The 25,049-nt window shown below is 56.4% G+C and overlaps 1 protein-coding gene and 1 pseudogene across 2 annotated transcripts in view; both read right to left on the bottom strand.

Annotated features, from left to right (window-relative positions):
* Positions 1 to 1,305: 1,305 nt before the first annotated feature.
* ELL (elongation factor for RNA polymerase II) overlaps positions 1,306 to 25,049 on the bottom strand; it is an 87,001-nt gene continuing 63,257 nt past the window's right edge. The window contains exons 5-12 of the mRNA XM_033198841.1: positions 20,338 to 20,612; positions 17,316 to 17,440; positions 10,108 to 10,204; positions 9,033 to 9,531; positions 5,355 to 5,421; positions 4,915 to 5,086; positions 3,812 to 3,856; positions 1,306 to 3,476 (exon numbers count right to left, since the gene is read on the bottom strand). Coding sequence (XP_033054732.1) covers positions 3,360 to 3,476; positions 3,812 to 3,856; positions 4,915 to 5,086; positions 5,355 to 5,421; positions 9,033 to 9,531; positions 10,108 to 10,204; positions 17,316 to 17,440; positions 20,338 to 20,612 — 1,397 coding nt within the window. The 3' untranslated portion in view covers positions 1,306 to 3,359. The remainder of the gene's footprint in view (positions 3,477 to 3,811; positions 3,857 to 4,914; positions 5,087 to 5,354; positions 5,422 to 9,032; positions 9,532 to 10,107; positions 10,205 to 17,315; positions 17,441 to 20,337; positions 20,613 to 25,049) is intronic.
* Positions 1,532 to 2,132, bottom strand: LOC117075965 (annotated as a pseudogene). Its single transcript, XR_004434186.1, has one exon. The product of XR_004434186.1 is annotated as an uncharacterized LOC117075965 (transcript).

Below are 25,049 nucleotides of genomic sequence, written 5' to 3'. Positions count from 1 at the left end.
CATCACACCCACACACACCACACACCCCACACCGCACATCCCAATACACACCAACACTCTCACACCACACCCACACATCCCAATACACACCATACACTGCCCCAACACACACCACACACACATACCCCCACACCCTCATACCCCAACACACCACATACCCACACCACACCACACACCCCACCACACACATCCCCACACCACACACATCCCTAGCATACACCACACACCTACACACACCCCAACACGCACACCACACACCTACACTCACCACACCCACAGCCCAACACACCACACACCTCCCCAACACACACCACATACCAACTACACACCTCACACACCTACACACCCCAACACACACCACACCCAACACACACCACGCACCACACACCCCAACATACACCACACATCCACACCCTCATACCACACACCGATATATCACACCCACACACCAACACACCACACCCCCACACCACACCCCCACCACATACACACCCAACACACACCACACACACATACCACACACCACACACCCACACCCCAACACACCACACACCGCCCCAACACACACATCCCCAACACACCAAACACACCACCCACACCCCACACACCCCCACACCACACCCTCATACCACACACACATACACCAACCATACCCCAACACACCCACACCCCAACACACCCACACCCTCACACACCACATCCCCAACACACACCACACCCACACACCCACCACACCCACACCACACACCCAACCACCACACCCCCACCACCACACCCCCACACCCTCACCACATACCACTCCACACCACATCCAACACACACCACACACCCCAACACCCTAGCACACACCACATACATAACACCCACACCCTAACATACACCACACCCCACCACACCCCAACACCCCACCCTCACACCCCACACATACACGACACCCACACCCACACCCTAACACACACATCCAGATACACCACACCCTAACACCACGCACCCAGATACACTACACCCACACCAACACAACACCCACAAACACCCACACCCTAACATCCCCAGATAAACCACACACACCAACACAGAACCCACACCCTAACACACCCACATACCTACACAGGTACCCCACACATCCAACACACACATCTCACACACACCCTAACCACACACTACACACCCACATATCACACCCGACAGATACACTACACACCCACACACACCACACACACACACCATACACCACAAACACGGATACACCAGCACCCACACACCACACACCACACACACACCAGCCAGGCAGTCTGGGCTGCCGGGTTCAGTTCAGTGAAATTTATTGGAGAATGAAAAAAGTCAGCATTCACCTGTTTAGTGTACAAAAAGGACACTAGATCTTTTAAGAAAATATTAGGAAACTGAAGACGCAGATGCCTTTCAATTGTAACATTTTGGCAAAAGTGGAAAGTTCTTGTAAACACCAACCCCATGGCTCAAAATAGTTTTTCTCCACAGTACAACATTAAAAGAAAAAAAATAGTATCAATAAGTTAGACCATATTTAATCAGCTAGAACTTTGTCCACCAACCCCCAAAACACAAAACTTTTCTTAGCTTCATAATCCCTTAAAAGGAGAACAAATAAACAGCAAAAACAACAACAACAACAAAAAGGCAAATTCAACTGACAGCCCCTTGGACTGGTTCCCAGGGCAGAGGGGCGGGCAGTCCCGGGCTGGGACCTCCTGAAATTATCCCACCTCACCCATGTCTGCAGAGCTGGTTGCGGGCAACACAGCGGGGTCCAGCTGACCCTGGAGCCTGCTCAGCCCTTCCCTGGCTGGCCCAGAAGAGAAAAACAACAGCTATTGAAACATGAAGGATCAGTTTCCTCGGAGCTCTGGGAACCCGGGGGTCCCAAAGGAGAGAGACTCTTGGGCAGGGGTGGGATGCACTGTGGGGCCTCCATGGTCAGCTCTTTGCAAGCCATCAGGAGGCACCCCTCCACCCCCCAGTTTAGAAAAATAGACACATCTGTATTTTTGCATTTCTGCTCTCCCTGCCTGACTGCTGATGGCAGCAGTGACCCCCATGTGATCCCTAGGCCCTGAGTCACAGCCACCCCCACCACCACCTTCCCAAGTCATAGCTTCATTCAGCCCTAAATGGGAACACACGCCTCAGACCCCACCATGCCCTGGGGGGTCCCCACACACGCACACACACGCACACTTGCGTGGCCCCCCGATGCTTTGGGGGACGCTAGAGTAGGCACAGCAACAAAGCAGCAATTGGGGTGTCTGCAGAGCCTGCACCCCTAGAGCAGGCGGACCCATCCTCCTGGCTCCCCAGCTCTGCCCATGGGTCCCTGGGGCCTCCCTGACCCCAAGGCACCCAGCCCTCCATCAGCCCCTCCCTGAGTGCAAACCTTGGCGGTGGCTCTGCTAAAACGACCCCAGGACCCACAAGTGGACAGAGGGACGGAGGGAGGCCAGCAGCATCGAGACTACAAGGTCTCAACAGTGTGGAATGAGCAGCAGCAGCAAATGGGAAACCGAGGACATCGCAAAGTAAAATCGGACGCCGCTGCAGCCAAGTCTCAACTTGGAGCACAGAAACACAGTGGCCCCTGACAGCTGAGGGCCTCAAATAACAGGGCAGGCCTGGGGGCGCCCAAAGCCCTCTGCCCCCTTGGCTCTGAGCAGCTGCCTGGGGATACCAGCTGGAGTTCTCAAAATAGCCACCCAGGCCACCCCATTTGCTTGCTGGAGCAGAGACCCTGCCCGAGGAGGAGAGGCTGGGGACGGGGGTGCCTAAACATAGAGCCAGAGACTAGCAAAGGCCACGTGCCCAGTCCCCGCGCCCTCAGAACGCGGCTGCACCTTTCGACGGCCTCTGTAATACTGCAGGCAGGACCCAGGGCAGCGGCTAGACCCTGGGTGTCCGAGGAGAGGGAGGCACAGGTTTAGAAAAAAGATTTTGCTTCTCTTTTGTACAAAAATAGACTCAAGTCTCATTAGCAGTAGCTAAAAGTGGCTGTCTTTGTATAAAACTAGAAAAGGCAGGCGCGCCGTCCTGAGGGTCTAGGAGTCTTCTGGCGAGAGAGGAGGCTGAACCCCGGGGGCTGCAGCCAGGGAGGAGGCAGTGGGCTTCTGGGGAGCCCGTCATAGGCAGGGACTGCTCAGGAAGCGCAGGAAGGGCCAAGGTGGGCTTGCAGCCACCCGCCAGGGCGAGACGTCTGCAGGGGCTGCCCTGAAAGCCGGCGGTGCTGGCTCAGATGAGCATCTTCCTCGGGTTTATTTTTTTAAATAAATCCTCTCTCCCCGCTTTTTGCTCCCCCCACCCTCCCAGATCCCCGCCATCGGGGCGGGCGGCTAGGGCCAAGCCTGCAGCTGCCGCTGGTCGTACTCGGCGATGAGTCTCTTGATGTGGGCCAGCTTGCTGTGCAGGTACTCGCAGCGGTGCTTCTCCTGGCTGTAGTTGGTATTGGTCTGCGGGACAGCACAGTCACGCTCAGGACAGAGCCTCCCTGGGTGCTGCTCCCCGCTGCGAGCAGGCCAGTGCCCCCCACCCCCACCAAAAACCTGGGCTTGCCAAGGGCAGAGTGGGAGTTGGTTCCCCGCACCTCCTCAGCTTGTGTGGCTGGGCCGGGATGCCACGGCTGAAGACTTGGCTGGGGGTGGCGGGGCAACTTTGGCCTCAGACCCAAAGGCTCTTCCCCCACACCTTAGAAGTAGCAGGCAGGGAGGTTGCCCCCGGCCCACCCTCCTCCCTCCGGCTCCCACGGCTCACTTGGAGCCCATCCCAACACAAGAGACACTCTCACCTTTTTGATTTTTCTATATTCCTGCAAAATCTGCCCTCGAGTGGTCTAGAAGAAAAACAAAATTTTGAGATGACAGAATGCATCCCCACCTGCAGGAAACTCAAATTGAGTGGTCCCAGGTGCTCTGAGAAGGGTGAGGGGTGGGAAGGTGGGGCAGCCTCAAGTACAGGGGCAAGTCACACCCCATGGGTCTGCAGCGGCTGTAGCTCCAGAGTGGATAGGGCATGAGGGAAAGGCTGTCGGGTCCCTTGGAGGCAAGAGCAGGTGGGGCACTGTTGTCATGGGGGCGTGGGAAGACAAGGAAGTATCCATGTCACGGCGGGGCTGGGATGGGGGGCTGGGTGGGGTATGCAGCAAAGAGGGAGGGGAGGCAGAGATGCCCCAAGAACCCGTGGCTCGCAGCCCCTAGAACCCCATCATGAGTCATCCTCTTTGGAGGATGCCAAAGGGGCTTTGGCTGGGAGATACCCCGGCATCTGATTAATCGGGGCCCAGCCCTGCAGTCAGGTCACCAGTTCCGAAAGGTGGCAGGTGGGGAGGCTGTGTCCAAGGCTGTGGCTGAGGGTGGAGACTCTGTCTACACAGGGCAGCTGAAGGAGCTGTGAGCTCAAGCCAGGGGACCACAGGACTCCTGGTTCCCAGGACCACAGGGACCTGTCACCTCCCCCTGCTACAGCTGTGGCAGCATGGATGGGCTCCAAGGTGCTGGACAGGGCTCAGTTGCGGAGTCTCCCGAGGGTGTGGCACAGGTACAAAGAGCCCTGTGTCCTGGGCTGTGAGAGGACCCCCGGTGCTCAAACGTGTGGGGATCCATGTACCCTGGATCGCCCCCACCCAAGGAGGTGGGTCACAGCTGTCCCCACTGCAAAGGAGGCTGACAAGCTGGGCTGCCTTCAAGGACTCCCACAACAGGGCCCCAGGGCCAGGCCAGAACCATGGAGTTGCCCCATGGAGTGCACCAGGGGGAGAAGCGCTGCCTGGGGAAGGGCCAGACTCTGGGGCCACCAAGCAGGCCAGTAGGCTAGTGGTGGCGATGGTATGCGCCCAAATGGGCCCTGGCTCCCGCCAGGTCCGGGGCACAGCAGACAGCGGGGCGGCTCTACCTCATACTCCTCGGAGCCCTGGGAGAGCTGCCGGAGCTGGGCGTCGAGCTGCGTGAACCGCCGTGTGATGCGCTCAATGCGGGCGTGCAGGTCGCGGTACTCGCTGTACTCGGCGTTGAAGTCGTTCTTGTAGCTCTGGCGCTGCTCGGAAGAGGAGATGGCTGCGTACTTCCTGAGACAGGAGAGAGGGGCCACTAAGTGGAGGCTGGAAGGACCCAGCCCCACCCAGGCAGCGGCCATCCTGGCTCCGCCGGCGGCCTGGCCTCTCGGGTGATCCCCTGGCTTATGAGGGGGCCTGGCCCAGAAAAGGCTGCTATGTTTGGAATTCACATACTCAGACTTGCAGTGGCTTTCTGCCTCTGACAACCTGCAGTGCTGGGGGAGGGGGTCTGAACCCAGAAAAGGGAGGCCTGGCCTGCAGGGACCGGACAAACACTCACAGCAAGTAGTCGGGCGTCTCCGACGTGGACGTGGGAACACTGGAAATGCTGCAGGTTCCGTTTAAACCTATGAGAACAAACACATACCTCCTGAGTCTGCACCCATGGCACCGGTCTGCAGGAAGCATGCCAGGATGGGGACACGCGTGAAAAGTGCACACTTTGCTGCTGGAGGGACACGGAAGGACGGCAGAGGGGATGACTGTGTGGCAGGTGCAAGGGCTGAGCACCTGGCACCTGGCAACTGTGGGCTGCTGGACCTGGGCGTGCCCTCCAGGTGTCGACCAGAGTTCAACGTGCACCTGCGTGTCCAAGGCAAAGCCCTGCAGGACACAGAGCGCCCAGGCATCACCACAGTCACATTCTTGGCAAACAGCAGACAAGTCAGGGAACTGCAGGGCCAAAGCCTGCACAACCGGTCAGAGCTTCCCCCAGGCCAGGTCTTTGCTGCCTCCACTGACTGCATGTCAAAGGTCACTAAGCTGAAAACAAATGACCCCTGGCCTGACCCGAGTCTCTGGGGCGTCCCAGTCTCTGGCCAGGCAGGACAAAGACAAGACGGCCAGCAGGGCCTGCATCTCTTGCTGCTGACAAAGTTCCAGGCCCTTGGTCTGCGCCCCACCCAGATCGTCCCGTCCTTTCCACTAGACACTGAATTGCAGGCTCCACAAGGCAGCTCCAGGACAGGGCCAGCCAGAGGAGCCCATGGGCCACCACAATCGGCCATCCGTGAGCAAAGCGTCCATGATGATGCTCAGCCCTTCAGGGGCCTGCCCAAAACTGCACAGCTGATGGCTAGATGGGACCCCAGGCAGCTGTCCTGCTCCTCAGCCATGTGGTGGGGTGTCCTGGCCACATATGACAACACCCCTGAGGGTTTGGCAATCAGGGAGGAGGGGCAGGAGGACTGAAGTGCCCGTCACCTAGGAACACAGTCGCCTCATCCCCTCGGATCACAACTACAATTTAGTGCGTTTCCTAGGCCTTCTTGCAGTGACTTTCTTTCCAATACAGAAATGATTTTATCAATTTCAGATGTATCCTCAGTACACTTTTTTGTTTTTTTTAGAGACAGGGTCTTGCTCTGCCACCCAGGTTGGAGTTGCAATGGTGCGATCATGGCTCACTACAACCTTGAACTCCTGGGCTCAAGTGATCCTCTTGCCTCAGCCTCCCAAATAGGTGGGACTATAGGCATATGCCACCATGCCCAGCTAATTAAATACATTTTTTGTAAAGATGGGGTCCAACTGTGTTGCCCAGGCTGGTCTCAAACTCCTGACCTCAAGCAGTCCTCCTAAATTGGCCTTCCAAAGCACTGGGATTATAGGTGTGAACCACCACAGCTGGTGAATTTTTTTTTTTTTTTACTTTTTAGTAGAGATGAGGAGGCTCTCCTATATTGCCCAGGCTGGTCTTGAACTCCTGGACTTAAGTGATCCTCTTGACTTGGCCTCTCAACATGCTGGGATTACAGGCGGAGCCACGTGCCTGGCCCTCGTGCACATTTTCAGGGGCCCTCTGCACTATCCCCTGAGAGAGCAGGAGTCTGTAATCTCCAGTTTGCTGAGCCCTCTCTCTCAGCGTAACACCTGGGCTGATCACAGCAGCTTCTCTGCTGCCAAATTCCCAAAAGTTGACAAAGCTCACTCCCCACAAAGTTTTTAACAGTCCCAACTTTGGGTCAGGCCCTGCCTTCAATATCGCCACCACCCCCACCTGGGTTGTCTTTAAAAGGCTGTGGCCTTCCCAGGGCTGCAACCCACTGGGCATGTATTGAATGAATCTGACCCTGGTCCGGGCCGGAAGGAAGTGACAGGCAAGGCACAGCTGGGAAAGCCAAGCCCATGCTCCCGCCAGAGTGGCCTCTGTGGGTATTCTAGGACAGGTAACTGCCATGTGTCAGGCTGGTCAACATCACTGCATCTGACAGGCCCCAAGATCTTCACCAGCTAGGATGACAAATGGGGAAATCAAGGCTCAGGGTCAGCTCAACCTGGTACCAGTGGGCCCTTCAAAGTCTAGCCCTTGGCAAACCTCAGCAGTCCCCACTCCCGCTCAGCTCTGACTGTGTGGGGCCGGCCAAGCTGGTCCCTGCTTTGGGGCCCTGGGGAACACCCCCACAGCAGCTCCTCTCCCTATCTGTCCCTTCACAGCCCACATCTCTCTACTTGCTTGTCCCGGGCAGGGGCACAGGCACATGTACCACCTTCGGGACCCTGGGTAACATGGACCACCAGCACCTGGCTCAGCTTCTGGTGACTCTACTGTCCTTTTCTTGGTGCTTGGGACATCTACCCCTGGTTTACACTTTCTCACCTGTGGTAGAGATGACAGCTCCTGGGCCGGGGATGAGCTGCCTAGGGGCAGACATGCATCAGGCCAGATAGGAAACCACCTTGAGTCCCCAGGCCTGTCTTGACACCTAGGCACTGGGCACCCAAGGAAGGGACACAGCCCAGAGTGGTCTGTGGACCCTGGACCTGGGCCATTTGAGACAGATCCTGGCCCAGGTCTGGCTGTGGGGTGTGGGTATGTCCTGGGAATCAGGAGTCCTGCCCTAAGCATGGCCCTGGTCAGAGAGGCTGCCCAGAGAGTGAGGCCACCTTCTCCCCTTTGGCCTCCACATGCAGTCCCACGGGAGGTGGGAAGCCCAGCACGAGGCAGGGCTGACCCAACCCCAAAAGTCCTCCTTCCTATCCAGTAAGACCCAGCCACAGTTGTGAGGACCTGCTCTCCAGCCACAGCAGGGGACGGGGCATGGCCCTCTGAGCAACGCAAATCTATAATGGAAGAGGGGCTCCCATCCTCATCCTAGGAATGTCCCTGACTCAGCCTCCTCCCCAGAGACACAACCCAAAAGCACAACAGGTGACACCACCTGGGCTGCCCTGGGCCAGCCGGCGCTGAGAGTGAGGTGGTTATCTGCAACTGGCCGCCATCACCACATGGGACCACTGCAGCCCCTGCCACACATGGCGGTGGAACAGCCACTGCACGCCGGCCGCTGCTTCTGCTGGTTCCTGTAAACGAACAGCTGCACAGGCTCATGGCCATGATGCTGGGCGGGTGCTGCTGCTGCTCGGTTCAGGTGCCTGGGCTGTGGGCTCGGAGCTGCCCAGGTCTCCTGGCTCCCCAACTCCAGCCTGCCAGGCACTGTCCCCACAGCAGAAACCTACACTCCACAACAGTCGCACGGGGCCTACGGAGGTCCAGATGCTATCCCTCTCCCACCAGGATCTGCCTATCCGCACCTGCGCTGCCTCTCCCTGAATAGGGCTGGCTTGCCTGGGCCCCTACTGCCTTCCCTGAACCCCAGCAGACCTCAGCATGGCCCTGGTTCCTGGGGCTTCCCTGCAGTCAGAGCTGGGGCCTGGGCCCCATTCCTCTCCAAGTTAGCCCCTTCTGTGGCCTCAGTTCCCCACAAGGCTCTGGGCCGCCGGTCTCCAGTGTTGGCCTGGCACATTGACTACAAGTGACACCAGGCACTCCAGATGGGCAGGGAGAGGATCAGATGCAGGAACATAGGGTGCCAGGTGCCGGGCACACAGGGCGAATCTGACAGGGCCTGGGGAAACAGCTTCTACGGCGTGAGCCCCCTCAACACCCCATGAGGGTGAGGCAGGTGTGGGGCCAGTACTTGGAGTCGCAGCAGCGCCCTCCTGCCTGGGCACCTACCTGGGGTGTCTGCTGGGGCTCCGAGGGTGGCATGGGTGGCAGGTGCACAGTCTGGAGGCTGGGCCCGAGGCCTGTCCTCAGACGCTCTCTCCTTGTCTTTGTGCTTCTTGGACTTCTTCTTGGGCTTGCTGCGCGAGGGGCTGCTGTGGGGCCTGCTGGGTTGGGCACAGTCTGTCAGCAGTGGCAGGCTGAGGTGCACAGTAGGGGCTGGAGCAGCCACCTCTCCATGCTCACAGTCCTGGCCGCTGTGGCCCAGGTCATTGCTGACATCGGCCAGAGGGTCGTGGACCCTTGGGGGCTCCAGCCGCGGGGGCAGGTGAGTGCTGGAGCTGAGGGTGTCCGTGCTGGCTGGCGGGCCCAGGGTGGGCAGCAGAACCTCACGGCCATCGGGCACGCCCAGCTTCCCATTGATGGCAGGTTGAGCTCTCTGAGTGAAGTGCGATATCCGGGGTTTCTTGTTGGCTAGGGGGTCGATGAAATCAGGAGGCTGTGGCCGTTTCTGGAGAGGAACAGAGACCATTTTAGAGGGGAGCACAGAGCAGCTGGGCAGCAATAGGCAATCCCCTGGCCCAGCCAGAAAACCCAGTGCCACCTGCAAGGCCCACACTGGCCACACGGGGGCGCCCGGGCACCAAGTCAGGTCCCAGGTACTGCTCAGGGTGGCCTCAGCTGGGGCCCATCAGCCTGCTGGGATAGATGCAGGGGGAGGGCAGGGCCCAGCGTGTGAGCGGGCCACCCCTGGGGACTGGTCTAAAGCGCTGCTGTGCTCAGCATGCTTCCCCAGCGATAGGTGTGACACAGGAGCAGGAGGTCCGGGGGCAACCCCATATCAGGGAGCTGCCCCCTGTCCCAGGTTCCGCACTGTGACACTGGGGTGCTGCAGCCACAATGGCAGGAATCTGCCCCCAACCCCAACCCGACAGCTTCCCCCTTGGTCCCTTGACGGAGGGAGACGGCTCAACTTGGAGCAGTTCATGCTCCAAGGAGCTGGTGAGGAAGGTGACAAGGGTTACTGACGCAACACAGGGTGCCCTGCAGGTGCTCGGGACAGTCACCCCAGGCCTGCCCCATTTACCTGTGGGGGTGAAGCCGAGCGCCCACGCTCGCCTGGGGGGCTGGAGGCAGCAGGGTCTCCAAGGAGGCTGCTGGTGCTCTGTGGCTGGCACAGCTTCCTGCGAAGGAGAGGCAGGACTCCAGGCCTGTATCTACATGGGGGCCTGGTGGAGATGCCTCAAGGAAGGGACCCTCCTGCTCCCAAATCCAGAGCACGGCCAAGGGGTCATAGGAGCCTGGGCCTGAGCCCATCCTGCCCCCAGCTTCACCCAAAGGAGGACTTCCCCACTCACTCTCCCCCTGAGCCCAGAGGAGGGTCACTTTGTGTAGGTGCCTGCTACCAGAGAGACCAGGGACACACACTAGGGTGCTGGACCCTGCTTTTAAAGATAGCTGTTCATCACGTTCAGAACGCTCACTGCAGAAACTGTCCAAAATGCAGAAGAGAACGGAGGGCCCTGGCCTAGGATGAGACAGCCTTCCTGGAAGCCCAGGTCACAGCAGGATCTGGAGGGCGGCAGAGTGGCCACCAGCATGACCAGGTGATGCAGCTGGGGAAGAATGGAAGAAACACCCCAGTGCATGCTCCTTCTCCCACTCCATGTGATCTGGGCAAGTGGAACCCTCCACCCCCGCCAGCAACCCTGCAGCTTACGGGTATCCTCTCTGACCCAACAACTCCCAGGGGTTGTGCATCTCAGGGGAGCCTAGTGCCGCTCCAGGCCCTGCAGGGAGACTGAAGTCCAGGGCCATGGCCATTCTGCCAGCCAGTGACACCCAGAGCCCATCTCCCTAACCAATGGGCTCAGCTGCAGACCACTGCAGGTATCAATTCCCTGGTGGCCTGAGAGGAGAGCCATGTGGATATAAACAGAACTGCCAGTTAAAGACAGAAAACTGAGGACAGGCATTTGCGTCCGCTGAACAGGCAAGGCAGAGACAAAAGGAGGAATGAAGACACCGGGAAGCGTAGCAGAAGCATGAGTGGTGACTGTTGCAGGATCCAGAGAATCTAGGGCCCAGAGCAAGAGGCACCACCACCTCAGGGGACAACAGGTTGCTGCGGGGCCATCCCCCACAGCTCTACTCCAGGTCCTCATCACTGCTGGTGGGGCTGCAGAGCAGTGAGCCCAGGGCTGTCAGGCAGCAAAGAGGCTTGGGCCACTCCTCCAGGCAGTTGGGAAGCTACCTGGGCCACAGCTGGATAACAAGATGGCAAGATGTGTGGCCTCAGGGGAAGAAACAGGGCCCAGGACTAGGGCACATCGGGATTCAGAGGCCCCAAGCTGTGCAGAGTGTCCCCAAGGGCTGCACTGCAGCTTCCAGGCAACAAATGTCAGACCTCAAAACAGAGGAACAGGAAAATACATTTGAAAAGAGACTCCACAGGGAGATGAAAACATTAACAAATAAATCAACAGGCCGGGCGCCGTGGCTCACGCCTGTAATCACAGCATTAGATCCGCCAAAGCGGGCGGATCACCTGAGTTTGGGACCAGTCTGGCCAACATGGTGAAACCTTGTTTCTCCTAAACATACAAAAAAATTAGCTGGGTGTGGTGGTGGGCACTTGTAACTTCAACTACTCAGGAGGCTGAGGCAGGAGAATCACTTGAACCCGGAGGCGGAGGTTGCAGTGAGCAGAGATCATGCCTGGGCAATAAGACTGAGACTCCGTCTCAAAAACATAAAATAAATACATAAAAAACAAAAAACAGGCCGGGCGTGGTGGCTCAAGCCTGTAATCCCAGCACTTTGGGAGGCCGAGACGGGCAGATCACAAGGTCAGGAGATCGAGACCATCCTGGCTAACACGGTGAAACCCTGTCTCTACTAAAAAAAATACAAAAAAACTAGCCAGGTGAGGTGGCAGGCACCTGTAGTCCCAGCTACTCGGGAGGCTGAGGCAGGAGAATGGCATAAACCTGGGAGGTGGAGCTTGCAGTGAGCTGAGATCTGGCCACTGCATTCCAGCCTGGGCGACAGAGCGAGACTCCGTCTCAAAAAAAAAAAAAAAAAAAGCAAAAAAACCAAAAAATAAATTCATAAAAATGCCAGTTTCAGTATCGTTGGGAAAACAAAACTCTGAATAGACGTTTCTTCAAAGAAGCTATACATATTGGCCAAAAGCACGTAACAAGATGCTCAATGCCATGTGTCATCAGGGAAATGCAAATCAAAACAAGACACCGGCTACTCTGGGCACACTACCTATGCATTAGCCCTGCCCTGTAAGGAGCAATAATGAACAAACAAACCCACCAAACAAAAAACAAAAAACGAGATACCACTTCACACACCCAGGGATGACTGGAATAAAAAAACAGAAAATAGGTCGGGCGCAGTGGCTCACGCTTCTAATCACAGTCACAGCTCACTGCAGCCTGCATCTCCTGTGCTCAAGTGATCCTCCCACCTCAGCCTCTAGAGTAGCTGGGATCACAAGAGCACAACACCATGCCTAATTTTTTCATTTTTTTGTAGAGATGAGGGTCTCACTCTGTTGCCCAGGCTTGTCTAGAACTCTTGTGCTCAAGTGATCCTCCCGCCTAAGCCTCCCAAAGTGCTGAGATTATAGGCATGAGCCACCACGCCAGGTCCTGGTTCAACATTCCTCACAGCTACAAGTTTCCACAGATTACATGTCAGCCACATAGTGTATAATTCCATTGATCTGAAATGTCCACAACAGGCAAATCAATAGAGACAGAAAGCAGATTAGTAGTTACCAGGGGCTGGGAGTGTGGGAGGGAATGGGGAGTGACTCCTGATGGGGACAGGGTTTCCTTTTGGGGAAATGAAAATTTTCTGGAACTAGACAGAGGTGGTGGCTGCACAACATAATGAATGTACAAAATGTCACTGAGCTGCTCACTTTAAATGGGTGACTTGTGTTACATGAACTGTATCTGAATAAACCTGGTTTTTTTTGAAAAAACATCCTTAGAGGCCGGGCACAGTGGCTCACACCTGTAATCCCAGCACTTTGGAAGGCCAAGGCAGGTGGATCACGAGGTCAGGAGATCGAGACCATCCTGGCTAACACGGTGAAACCCCGTCTCTACCAAAAAATACAAAAAACTAGCCGGGCGAGGTGGCGGGCGCCTGTAGTCCCAGCTACTCGGGAGGCTGAGGCAGGAGAATGGCGTAAACCCGGGAGGCGGAGCTTGCAGTGAGCTGAGATCCGGCCACTGCACTCCAGCCTGGGCGACAGAGCGAGACTCCGTCTCAAAAAAAAAAAAAAAAAAAAAAAATCCTTAAGAGTAGGTTACAAATGACACCCTGGGGTGGGTGCGGTGGCTCACGCCTGTAATCCCAGCACTTTGGGAGGCTAAGATGGGCAGATCACCTGAGGTTGGGAGTTCCAGACCAGCCTGGCCAGCATGGTGAGACCCTGTCTCTACTTAGAAATACAAAATTAGTGGTGGCAGGCGCCTGTACTCCCAGCTACTCGGGAAGCTGAGGCAGGCAAATCACTTGAACCTGGGAGGTGGATGTTGCAGTGAGCAAAGATTGCGCCACTGCACTCCAGCCTGGGCAACAGAGTGAGACTCCGTCTCAAAAAACCAACAAACAAAAAAGACATCCTGGCTGGGCACACTGGCTCACACCTGTAAACTCAGTACTTTGGAAGGCCGAGGCCCTTGAGGTCAGGAGTTCGAGACCAGCCTGGACGACATGGTGAAACCCTACCTCTACTAAAAATACAAAAAATTAGCCCGGCATGGTGGCACGTGCTTGTAATCCCAGCTACTCAGGAGGCTGAGGGAGGAGAATTGCTTGAACCAGGGAGGCAGAGGTTGCAGTGAGCCAAGATTGGGCCATTGCACTCCAGGTTGCGATAGGGTGAGACTTCTTCTCAAAAAAAGAAAGAAAGAAAGAAAGAAAAAGACATCCTTTCCATGAAATAAGAACATGATAGGCCGGGTGCGGTGGCTCAAGCCTGTAATCCCAGCACTTTGGGAGGCTGAGATGGGTGGATCACAAGGTCAGGAGATCGAGACCATCCTGGCTAACATGGTGAAACCCCGTCTCTACTAAAAAATACAAAAAAACTAGCCGGGCGAGGTGGCGGGCGCCTGTAGTCCCAGCTACTTGGGAGGCTGAGGCAGGAGAATGGGGTGAACCCAGGAGGCGGAGCTTGCAGTGAGCTGAGATCCGGCCACTGCACTCCAGCCTGGGCGACAGAGCGAGACTCCGTCTCAAAAAAAAAAAAAAAAAGAACATGATGAGTTAGGCCAGGCACAGTGGATCACACCTGTAATCCCAGCACTTTGGGAGGCCGAGGCGGGTGGATCATGAGGTCAGGAGTTCAAGACCAGCCTGGCCAAGATGGTGAAACCCCATCTCTACTAAAAATACAAAAATTAGCCAGGCATGGCGGCAGGCACCTGTAATCCCAGCTACTCGGGAGGCTGAGGCACAGAGTTGTTTGAACCCAGGAGGCAGAGGTTGCAATGAGCCGAGATCATGCCATTGCACTCCAGCCTGGGCAACAGAGCAAGACTCTGTCTCAGTAAGAAAAAAAAAAAAAAGAACACGATGTATGAAAACACAGTGGGGAAGACTCTCAGAAACTAGAAATAATAGGCCTTGCATGGTGGCTCATGCATGTAATCCCAGTGCTTTGGGAGGCTGAAGCAGGCGGATCACTTGAGGTCAGAAGTTCAAGACCAGCCTGGACAACATGGTGAAACCCCGTCTCTATGCCTAGGCAACGGAGCAACACTCTGTTTCAAGAAAAATAAATAAACTAGAAGTAATAGTAAATTAAAAGACGGGATGAGAAATGTCAAAGAAGTCTCCCAAAAGGAAAATAAAGCCGGGCGCGGTGGCTCACGCCTGTAATCCCAGCACTTTTTGGGAGGCCAAGGCAGGCGGATCACAAGGTCAGGATATCGAGACCATCCTGGCTAACATGGTGAAACCCCATCTCTACTAAAAATACAAAAAATTAGCTGGGCGTGATGGCGGGTGCCTGTAGTCCCAGCTACTCGGGAGGCTGAGGCATGAGAATGGCGTGAACCCAGGAGGCGGAGCTTGCAGTGAGGTGAGCCGAGATCACACCACTGCACTCCAGCCTGGGCTACAGAGCAAGACTCCGTTTCAAAAAAAGAAAAAAAAAAGGAGAATAAAAAAGAGCAAGAGCTGAAAACCAGGAAGAGGAGGACAGACTCTAGCAGCCTGCCAAAGGCAGTTTGAGGTGGCGTGCAGAATGATAGGTCTTTCCACTACCACACACAGGATAGAAGGATGGATGGATGGATAAGGCAAGTTTTCAGCCTGCAGGGGCGGTGGTGCCCACCATCCCAGAGTAGGTGCCTGGCCAGCCCCTGGCTGTGTGGACCAGCACAGGTTTGGGGTGGGAAGCCTCTGACCTTCAACATGGAGGGAAAGCACCTTGGACTCTACAAGTCTAGACGTGATCAACCGCCAGCTCAGCAGGACCACTGTCTGGGCATGAAGATGTGGTCAGCAGTCCTCCCAGAGCCCTGTCCTCAGAGAGGTGCTCCAGGAGTTGTGCCCCCTTGGCACCAGGGAGGAGCACAAGCAGGAGTGTAGACTCTGGCATGGGGCTCACATAAGAGGGGAGTGGCTCAGGTTGGAGGTGAGGGCACCAGGCAGTGTGTGGCTTGGGCAGAGGAACCAGGAACTCTTGGGGGGACCTGTAGGACCCCTGACCCATGGACAGTGATGAGAGGAGATGTGGATACCAGGGACAGCTCGGGGTTGGACGTGATGAACAAAGAGAACATGAGTGAAGAAACCACCCCCAGAGCCACATGTGGTGCCGGCTCAGCTGAGGACACTCCTGCAGTGACTTAGGCCCCCACATCCCATCTGTCTCATGGCCTGCACTGGGCTAATGGCCTGCACTGGGCTAACGGCCTGCCCTGGGCTAGCCCGGCTGGTAACAAATACCCCAAGGCCCTGCTTTGATATACACGAGGCCATGGTGTCAAAAACTGCTATAAATGGGGCTTTCTTGCGGGGGGTGCTAAATAGGAAAAAAAAAAAAAGAAACAGTTGTGCAGAGGGGCACTGCGGGTCACCTTCTATGTGGTTATGGCCCAGGGACATTAACCCTACCCCCTGCACGCTAGTGGAAGCTTGTGAAGGCAGTGCTGATCCCCATGCCAGCCCAGAGTAAAAGCGGAGTGTCAAGGGGCTGGCATGAGCCCAGCAGCTCACTCAGCACATGGAACATGAGCCTCGAATCACAGAAGCTGGAGGCAGCTCTGGAGCCTGCATCCCGGGAAGCAGCCCAGGCTTCTCCACTTCACTCCACTAGCTCTGGGCAGTTCTCCTTCCAGTGCCCTAAGGGTCTGAGGAACCCAGGGGGCCAAGGAGAGGACACAGGGTGTGAGGATGGGGGGGAGGGGTCTTCTGCCAAGACTGTGCCCTCCGCCAGCCTGCCGCCAGCCAGGGCAGTGCCCCGTAGGCCCCTGACCTGCACACCCAGGGTGGACAGGCAGGCACTACCCTCTCAGGGGAGCAGAGTGGACCTCCAACTTCACTCTGCTTTCCAGAGGCAATTACTGCTTTAAACAGCTGAACTTCCAAAAAACTACAAACTCATAAATACCTCCGAGTCCCTGAGAAATCACTTATGGACTAATTAGCAGATTGGCCTGCTTCGCAGCCCAAGCTCCATAGCCAAGCTCCCTAACTGGCAGCCGTGGAGAAGGAAATCATTAGCCGCCTGCCTCCATAACCACTGTTCCCCTGAGCTGTTGCCACTCCTGACCCTGGGTCCCAATTAGCCTGAGGGGATGCATTTAATTAACTCCGCTTAATGACACCTGCTGGGAGTGTTTGGCCTTATTTCTCTCTACTTCAGGTTCTTGAGAGGCTCTTTTCAAAAAGCCAGTGAACTTCCGAGGCCCTGTGGGGATGCCCAGGTTGTGGAGGGAAGCATGAGGGGAAGTTGGGGACAGCTGAGGAAGGTCCCGGCAGACTGAAGCCTTTGTCTGAAGATTCTGAGGTTGGGGCCAGTGACTCACACCTCCATCCCACTCTGTGGGCGTGGCCTTCCCCCACCATGGGAGGCCCTGGGGCACCACGTGGGCAGTAGGGAGGATGGCCAGAGAGGCCTGTTTGGACCCTTCCATCCTGCTCCCAAGCCCTGTAGCCTTCAGGACCACACAAGACCACCCCAACATCCTCTGGGTAAGCTCTGGCTGCCTTCATGGTGGGGGGGACATGCTGGGGCACAGGAGGTGGCATTACCGGACAAGCACCCGCTTCAGCAGCTGCTGGTCTCCCTCCGAGTAGCCAGGCCAGTCCTTCTGCACGTCCTTGTACATGCAGTCCTGCAGCGTACACGTGCCATCCTTAGCACTCATGTTGGCCACCTGCAAGACAGAGCCAGCCATCACTTTGTGGGAAGCCTACGAGAGGCGGGGAACTAGAGAAAAAAGATCTTATGGCGAGGTTGGGAGGGTGTGCAGAGACAGTGAGAGACAGACAGACAGAGACAGAGGAGAGGAAAGAGGATGGCCCACTACCGATCCGTGCTGCCTCCCACCCCTAGTTCCCCCGCACACAATTCTCAGGGTGCAGAAGGGACAATGAGGTTCATGAAGCCAGGTCCAGACTCAACTGTCTTACAGGTGCTGGGCCAGGCTGGCTCCAAAAAGGGGAGGGCTATCACCTGCAGTCCTGAGACCCCATCACTTGTCCCCTGGCCCCCCTAACCATTTCTCTTTTTCCTTTTTTTGATACAAGATCTTGGCTCACTACAGCCTAGACCTCCTGTGCTCAAGCGATCCTCCCACCTCAGCCTCTCATGTAGGTGGGGCCACAGGTGTGCACCACTATACTCCAGCTAATTTTGTTGTTGTCGTTGTTAGAGATGGGATCTCGCTATGTTGTCCAGGCTTGTTTTGAACCCCTGGGCTCAAGCGATCCTCTGACCTCAGCCTCCCAATGTGCTGGGATTCCAGCCACCACACCCGGCTCCTATTTCTTCTAGGCTGGAGTACAGTGGTGTGATCAAGGCTCCCTGTAGCTGCAACCTCCTGGGCTCAAGCAATCATCTTGCCTCAGTTTCCCAAGCAGGTGGGCTACAAGCATGCACTATCATACCCAGCAAATTTTATTTTTTTGTAGAGATAGGGTCTCAGTATTTTGCCTAGGCTAGTCTTGAGCTCCTGGCCTCAAGGATCCTCCCACCTCAGCCTCCCAAAGTGCTGGAAACAGGCGTGAGCCACCGTACTGGGCTCCACCCTGTTTCTGATTACAACTCCCAGGGCAGAGTCAGCCACAGCTGGGGATGCTGGGTGAGGGGTACCTCCGGGGCCAGGTCTGAGCCCACCTTCCCTACAACCAGCATGCCTTGCTGTTGCTGGTTGACAAAAGCTGAGTTCGTCTCCCAGACTGCTAACAAAGATGGATTCAGAATATCTGCCTTAAAGGGACCTGAGGAAGCTCCAGGTCACTGCCCTGAGTGGGCGCTGCGTGCTGGCCTGCAGGGCGCTCTGGTCTCCATCTTGCTGCAGGCACAGTAGCCACTGTTTTCTGTTGCATCTGACATGGCTCTGCGTCACAGCGTATTCCATGGGGAGCATTTTTAACAGCTGAGTAATATTCCACCCTCAAACTGCTGCCAGTTTCTCTGTAGCATAAACAGACATTACTGTGTGCAGTTTTTTTCAGGTTGGCAACAGTTTCCTTCGACGGGATTCCCAGAAGCCAGATTAGTAGGTCAAAGGCTGAATATTTTTATGGCTCTCAATGGGCTTTGCTAAACATTACTCAAGCCTGGGGCCCAGCCAGTCCTAGAGGTGGTCACCTTCCATCTCTGCTCTAGATTTTTCCACAGGGGGGGCCAAGCACCTTTGAGGGGTGCAATTTTGTCGCTGCTGTTCCTCAGCGTGTCTGCAGGCCTGTGAGGGGCTGGAAATGACCAGTGTGGGTGAGGCACATCCCCCTCCGCTTCTGCAAGGCAACAGTGTTCTGCTGACCCCCATAGCTGCTTGGGGGGAAGCAGCTGCATAATGAATATAGAAGCAAGAAGACAAGCTGTCCACGGGAAGTCACAGTGGCACAGGAAGGGACACTCTGCCTGCAGACGCTGGCCGGGACCGCTCCCAGGAGGTGCTGAACCAAAGTTACCTGGAGAAGCCAGGCCCCAGCACAGGCACCTCCTGGCCAGGTCAATGAAGGTTCCATATCTGGTAACTCCATCAAGCTCCCTTCAGCAACTCCTGCTGGCACCATGCCAGCCCTGCCTCAGGAGCAGGGTGTAGGTGGATGAGGGCTGGGTTGACATCCTCCCAAGGAATGTGCAGCACAGTCCCACCAGGCGTGCACCCGAGCGGGACGCCTATGAGGAGCTCCACAAACATGGAAGAACGTCCTTTATACAGCTGCTCTCCCAGCATGCCACAGTGTATGCTTTCTGCTGCAGGCATCACCTGTGTTCCTGAGGTGCTGGATGTGACCCCAAACATCCCACTTCCATCATCCTAAGAGGTGCAAGAGGCTCAGCGGTGCCTCCTCCTCAACCACAGCCAGGATCCAAGGAGACCCATCCTCAGCTCACCTCAGGGCTGTGTCTGCACAGCCTGGCTGATGTTCTGAAGCCAGTGTGAGTCACTCCCCTTCCCAGGGACCCCAGGAAGCCAGGATGGAGCCTCAGGAACCTCCATGGGTGACAGGGGTGGAAGGTAGTCAGGGCCATCACACCTGCTCCAATGCCCGGGGTGTTTCTCAACAGCAGGCTCCACTTGCCAGCACCACGTTCCAGATGGCCTAGCCTCCAACCCCAGGGAGGGGCACTGCAGGTCACAGACGGAAGCCTTATGGTCCAAGACGTGAAGCCCCTCGCCTGGAGGTGCAGGTGGAGGGCAGCAGGCAGCTGATTCACACTGAGGCCCACCAGGCTCTGCCAGGCAAGTGTAGGTTCCTTCCCCAGGCCTTGAGTCCACGAATCGCCTGCAGCCGAAGCCTGGTTCCACTGTGCCAGGCCCCAGGGCCCGCGTGTCAGCAGACAGTGAAGGAGGGCCTGGGCTCCATGCTGAGCCCACCTCTCAACCCTGGACAGTTAGGGCCATGCCCAGAGATGCACCCATGGCCCCCTAAGCTTGTTCTAATCAAAGAGGTCCCGGCTCTCAGGCAGGTTCTGAAGCCAGGAAGGGCTCTTCCCTGCCAGCCCCCAATCCCAGTCTCCATGCTCTGGCCCATTCCACCCACACAAGACCATCTGCGGAGACCACTGGTAAAGACATGACATCAGGGCGGCACGCACCTGCTGGAGGAGGCCATCTAGCGCATCCTTGTCCGCCTGTGTCAGGCCGTCCTTCTGCAGCCGCAACAGCAGCTCGGCCTTGCGGTAGGGCCTTAGCGCAAGGAGGTGCAGCACTCGGTCACGGAATGGCCTCTGGGACACCCCGCTGCCCCCGCTCACGCCACTGGCACCGCTCTTCCTGATGGCACTCGCCAAATTGATGGGGGTTGCCCGCTTGCGGGAGGGCACCGCGTCTGTCGCACCTGGGGCTGGTTTCCGAAACTGAACCTTCTTGCCTGCAACAAGAATCCAAGTGTTAGGGAACAGAGAGGGCGCTGCCGTGTCCTAAGCCAGTGCTGCTGAGAGGGTGCCCAAAGGTTTGAGACTATAGAGAGTGCTGGCGGCAGGCACCACACCAACCACAGCAAAGGCCAGCTTGCTCCCTGGGGACCCTGGGCGGCCAAGAGCGCCACCTGCTGCCCACGGCTGGCACCTGCAGGGCACACAGCCTTAGAAGTGGGAGGTGCAGGCAGCAGAACTGTGTCAGAGCCTTAACTGACTTGATCACAGGCGACCTAAATCCTGGACAGCAAAATCACCTGATAACTCTGGTGTGCAATGTGTTTGTGCGGGAAGATCGGGGAGAGGTGGGGAGGATTGTTTCTTGAGACAGGATCACGCTCTGTCACTCAGGCTGGAGTGTAGTGGCACAATTATGGCTCACTGTAGCTCCAAATTCCTGGGCTCAAGTGATCCTCCCACCTCAGCCTCTGGAGTAGCTGGGACCACAGGTGCGCACCACCATGCCTGGTGGATTTTTTTTTATTATTTGTAGACGTGGGGTCTCACTATGCTGCCCAGGCTGGTCTCAAACTCACGGGCCCAAAGGACCCTCCCACCTCAGCTTCCCAAAGTGCTGGGATTATAGGCCAGAGCCACCCTGCCCAGCCTGAGGTGGGGACTGTTTATAAACCCTTCTGATGTTAAACTGGGGGTCCCTGAACTGCAAGAGGCAGTCACTCCCAAGCCTGCTCTTCAGAGTCCTATGCTGGCCCCATGCGGCTGCCATTTTTGTTTTTCTAAAGTCAATAAAGATGTCAGGCTGGGCGCAGTGGCTCAAGCCTGTAATCCCAGCACTTTGGGAGGCCGAGATGGGCGGATCACAAGGTCAGGATATTGAGAGCATCCCAGCTAACTCGGTGAAACCCCGTCTCTACTAAAAAATACAAAAAACTAGCTGGGCGAAGTGGCGGGCGCCTGTAGTCCCAGCTACTCGGGAGGCTGAGGCAGGAGAATGGCATGAACCTGAAAGGCGGAGCTTGCAGTGAGCTGAGATCGGCCACTGCACTCCAGTTGGGCAACAGAGCAGACTGTCGAAAAAGGGAGGGAGGGAGGGAGGGAGGGAGGAAGGAAGGAAGGAAGGAAGTCAGAGCCACTTTCGGCAGCTGCTGTGAAGACCCAGGGGCAAGTGGCACCCCAGCCTTAGGCCTGGTCAAGCTCTCCTCTGGCAGGCGTGGCTGTGCCCAGAGCCTGGGGAGAGCAGGCTCCATCTATTCCCATGCAGAGATGTGGCAGGGTCTAGCACGCTGCTCCCTGCATTGTCTGAACAATGATGCCCTGGCATCCTGGGAACAGGGTCGGCCGAGGCAAGCTCAACAGTGCCTCAAATCCTTCCCCCAAAAGTGCTTCATAACAACATCACTCTGACTTCTTTCTCAAAATGATCTGTCGGCCGGGCGTGGTGGCTCAAGCCTGTAATCCCAGCACTTTAGGAGGCCGAGACGGGCGGATCACAAGTCAGGAGATCGAGACCATCCTGGCTAATACGGTGAAACCCCATCTCTATTTTTTTTTTTTTTTTTTTTTGAGACGGAGTCCGCTCTGTCGCCCAGGTGGAGTACAGTGGCCGGATCTCAGCTCACTGCAAGCTCCGCCTCCTGGGTTTACGCCATTCTCCTGCCTCAGCCTCCCGAGCAGCTGGGACTACAGGCGCCCGCCACCTCGCCCGGCTAGTTTTTTGTTTTTAGTAGAGACGGGTTTCACCGTGTTAGCCAGGATGGTCTCGATCGCCTGACCTCGTGATCCGCCCGTCTCGGCCTCCCAAGCGCTGGGATTACAGGCTTGAGCCACCGCGCCCAGCCCCATCCTCTATAAAAATACAAAAAACGGCCAGACGCGGTGGCTCAAGCCTGTAATCCCAGCACTTTGGGAGGCCGAGACGGGCGGATCGCGAGAGGTCGGAGATCGAGACCATCCTGGCTAACACGGTGAAACCCCGTCTCTAAAATACAAAAACTAGCCGGCAAGATGGCGGGCGCCTGTAGTCCCAGCTACTCGGGAGGCTGAGGCAGGAGAATGGTGTAAACCCGGGAGGCGGAGCTTGCAGTGAGCTGAGATCCGGCCACTGCACTCCAGTTTGGGCAACAGAGCAAGACTGTCGAAAAAAGGGAGGGAGGGAGGGAGGGAGGAAGGAAGGAAGGAAGGAAGTCAGAGCCACTTTCGGCAGCTGCTGTGAAGACCCAGGGGCAAGTGGCACCCCAGCCTTAGGCCTGGTCAAGCTCTCCTCTGGCAGGCGTGGCTGTGCCCAGAGCCCTGGGGAGAGCAGGCTCCCATCTATTCCCAATGCAGAGATGTGGGCAGGGTCTAGCACGCTGCTCCCTGCATTGTCCTGAACAATGATGCCCTGGCATCCTTGGGAACAGGGTCGGCCGAGCAAGCTCAACAGTGCCTCAAATCCTTCCCCCAAAAGTGCTTCATAACAACATCACTCTGATCTTCTTTCTCAAAATCTGATCTGTCGCCGGCGTGGTGGCTCAAGCCTGTAATCCCAGCACTTTAGGACCGAGACGGGCGGATCACGAAGTCAGGAGATCGAGACCATCCTGGCTAATACGGTGAAACCCCATCTCTATTTTTTTTTTTTTTTTTTTTTTTTTGAGACGGAGTCTCGCTCTGTCGCCCAGGCTGGAGTACAGTGGCCGGATCTCAGCTCACTGCAAGCTCCGCCTCCTGGGTTTACGCCATTCTCCTGCCTCAGCCTCCCGAGCAGCTGGGACTACAGGCGCCCGCCACCTCGCCCGGCTAGTTTTTTGTATTTTTTAGTAGAGACGGGGTTTCACCGTGTTAGCCAGGATGGTCTCGATCGCCTGACCTCGTGATCCGCCCGTCTCGGCCTCCCAAAGCGCTGGGATTACAGGCTTGAGCCACCGCGCCCAGCCCCATCTCTATTAAAAAATACAAAAAACGGCCAGACACGGTGGCTCAAGCCTGTAATCCCAGCACTTTGGGAGGCCGAGACGGGCGGATCGCGAGGTCAGGAGATCGAGACCATCCTGGCTAACACGGTGAAACCCCGTCTCTAAAATACAAAAACTAGCCGGGCAAGATGGCGGGCGCCTGTAGTCCCAGCTACTCGGGAGGCTGAGGCAGGAGAATGGTGTAAACCCGGGAGGTGGAGCTTGCAGTGAGCTGAGATCCGGCCACTGCACTCCAGTCCGGGCAACAGAGCGAGACTCCGCCTCAAAAAAAAAAAAAATACAAAAACTAGCCGGGCGAGGTGGCGGGCGCCTGTAGTCCCAGCTACTCTGGAGGCTGAGGCAGAAGAATGGCGTAAACCCGGGAGGCGAGCTTGCAGTGAGCTGAGATCTGGCCACTGCACTCCAGCCTGGGTGACAGAGCGGACTCCGTCTCAAAAAAAAAAAAAAAAAAACTGATCTGTCAATTAACCCAGAAAGCCGTGCTTTCAGAATACCCAGAGCCAGCACTCACACCTCCAGCGTCTGTTCAGTGGGGTCCTGACAGCAGGGCTGCACTCACTCGTATAGGGCCAGGCTGGTCGACAGGGAGGAGGAGCAGCCTATGGGGGGCACTGTGAGACAGAGGGACACGCACATTCACAAGAATTTTTTTTTTTTTTTTTTGGAGACAGTCTCGCTCTGTTGCCCAGGCTGGAGTGCAGTGGTGCAATCTCAACTCACTGCAACCTCCGCCTTCCAGGTTCAGGAGATTCTCCTGCCTCAGCCTCCCGAGTAGCTGGGACTACAGGCGCATGCCACCATACCCGGCTAATTTTTGTATTTTTAGTAGAGACGGGGGTTCACCATATTGACCAGGCTGGTCTTGAACTACTGACCTCGTGATCTCTCCGCCTCGGCCTCTCAAAGTGCTGGGATTACAGGTGTGAGCCACTGCGTCCAGCCACATCCACATCTTAACAGACAGTGTCCCCTACCAGAACATAAACTGTTTCAAAAACCCTCACTGGACCGGGCACGGTGGCTCACACCTGTAATCCAGCACTTTGGGAGGCCAAGGCGGGTGGATCACGAGGTCAGGAGATCGAGACCGTCCTGGATAACACGGTAAAACCCCATCTCTACTAAAAATACAAAAAAAAAAAAAAAAAAAAAAGAAAGGCAGACGTGGTGGTGGGCACCTGTACTCTCAGCTACTTGGGAGGCTGAGGCAGGAGTATGGCATGAACCCGGGAGGCGGAGGTTGCAGTGAGCCGAGATTGCGCCACTGCACTCCAGCCTGGGCAACAGAGCGAGACTCTGTCTCAAAAAAAGAAAAGGGGGGGGCAGGGGCCGGGCGCAGTGGCTCACGCATGTAATCCCAGTACTTTGGGAGGCCGAGGTGGGTGGATCACGAGGTCAGGAGATTCAGACCATCCTGGCCAACATGACGAAACCCTGTCTCTACTAAAACTACAAAAAATTAGCCTGGCGTGGTGG

Source organism: Trachypithecus francoisi, unplaced genomic scaffold, assembly GCF_009764315.1.
Source record: "Trachypithecus francoisi isolate TF-2019V2 unplaced genomic scaffold, Tfra_2.0 Lachesis_group5, whole genome shotgun sequence".
Lineage (NCBI taxonomy): Eukaryota > Metazoa > Chordata > Mammalia > Primates > Cercopithecidae > Trachypithecus > Trachypithecus francoisi.
This window is presented reverse-complemented; position numbering and strand designations above follow the sequence as displayed.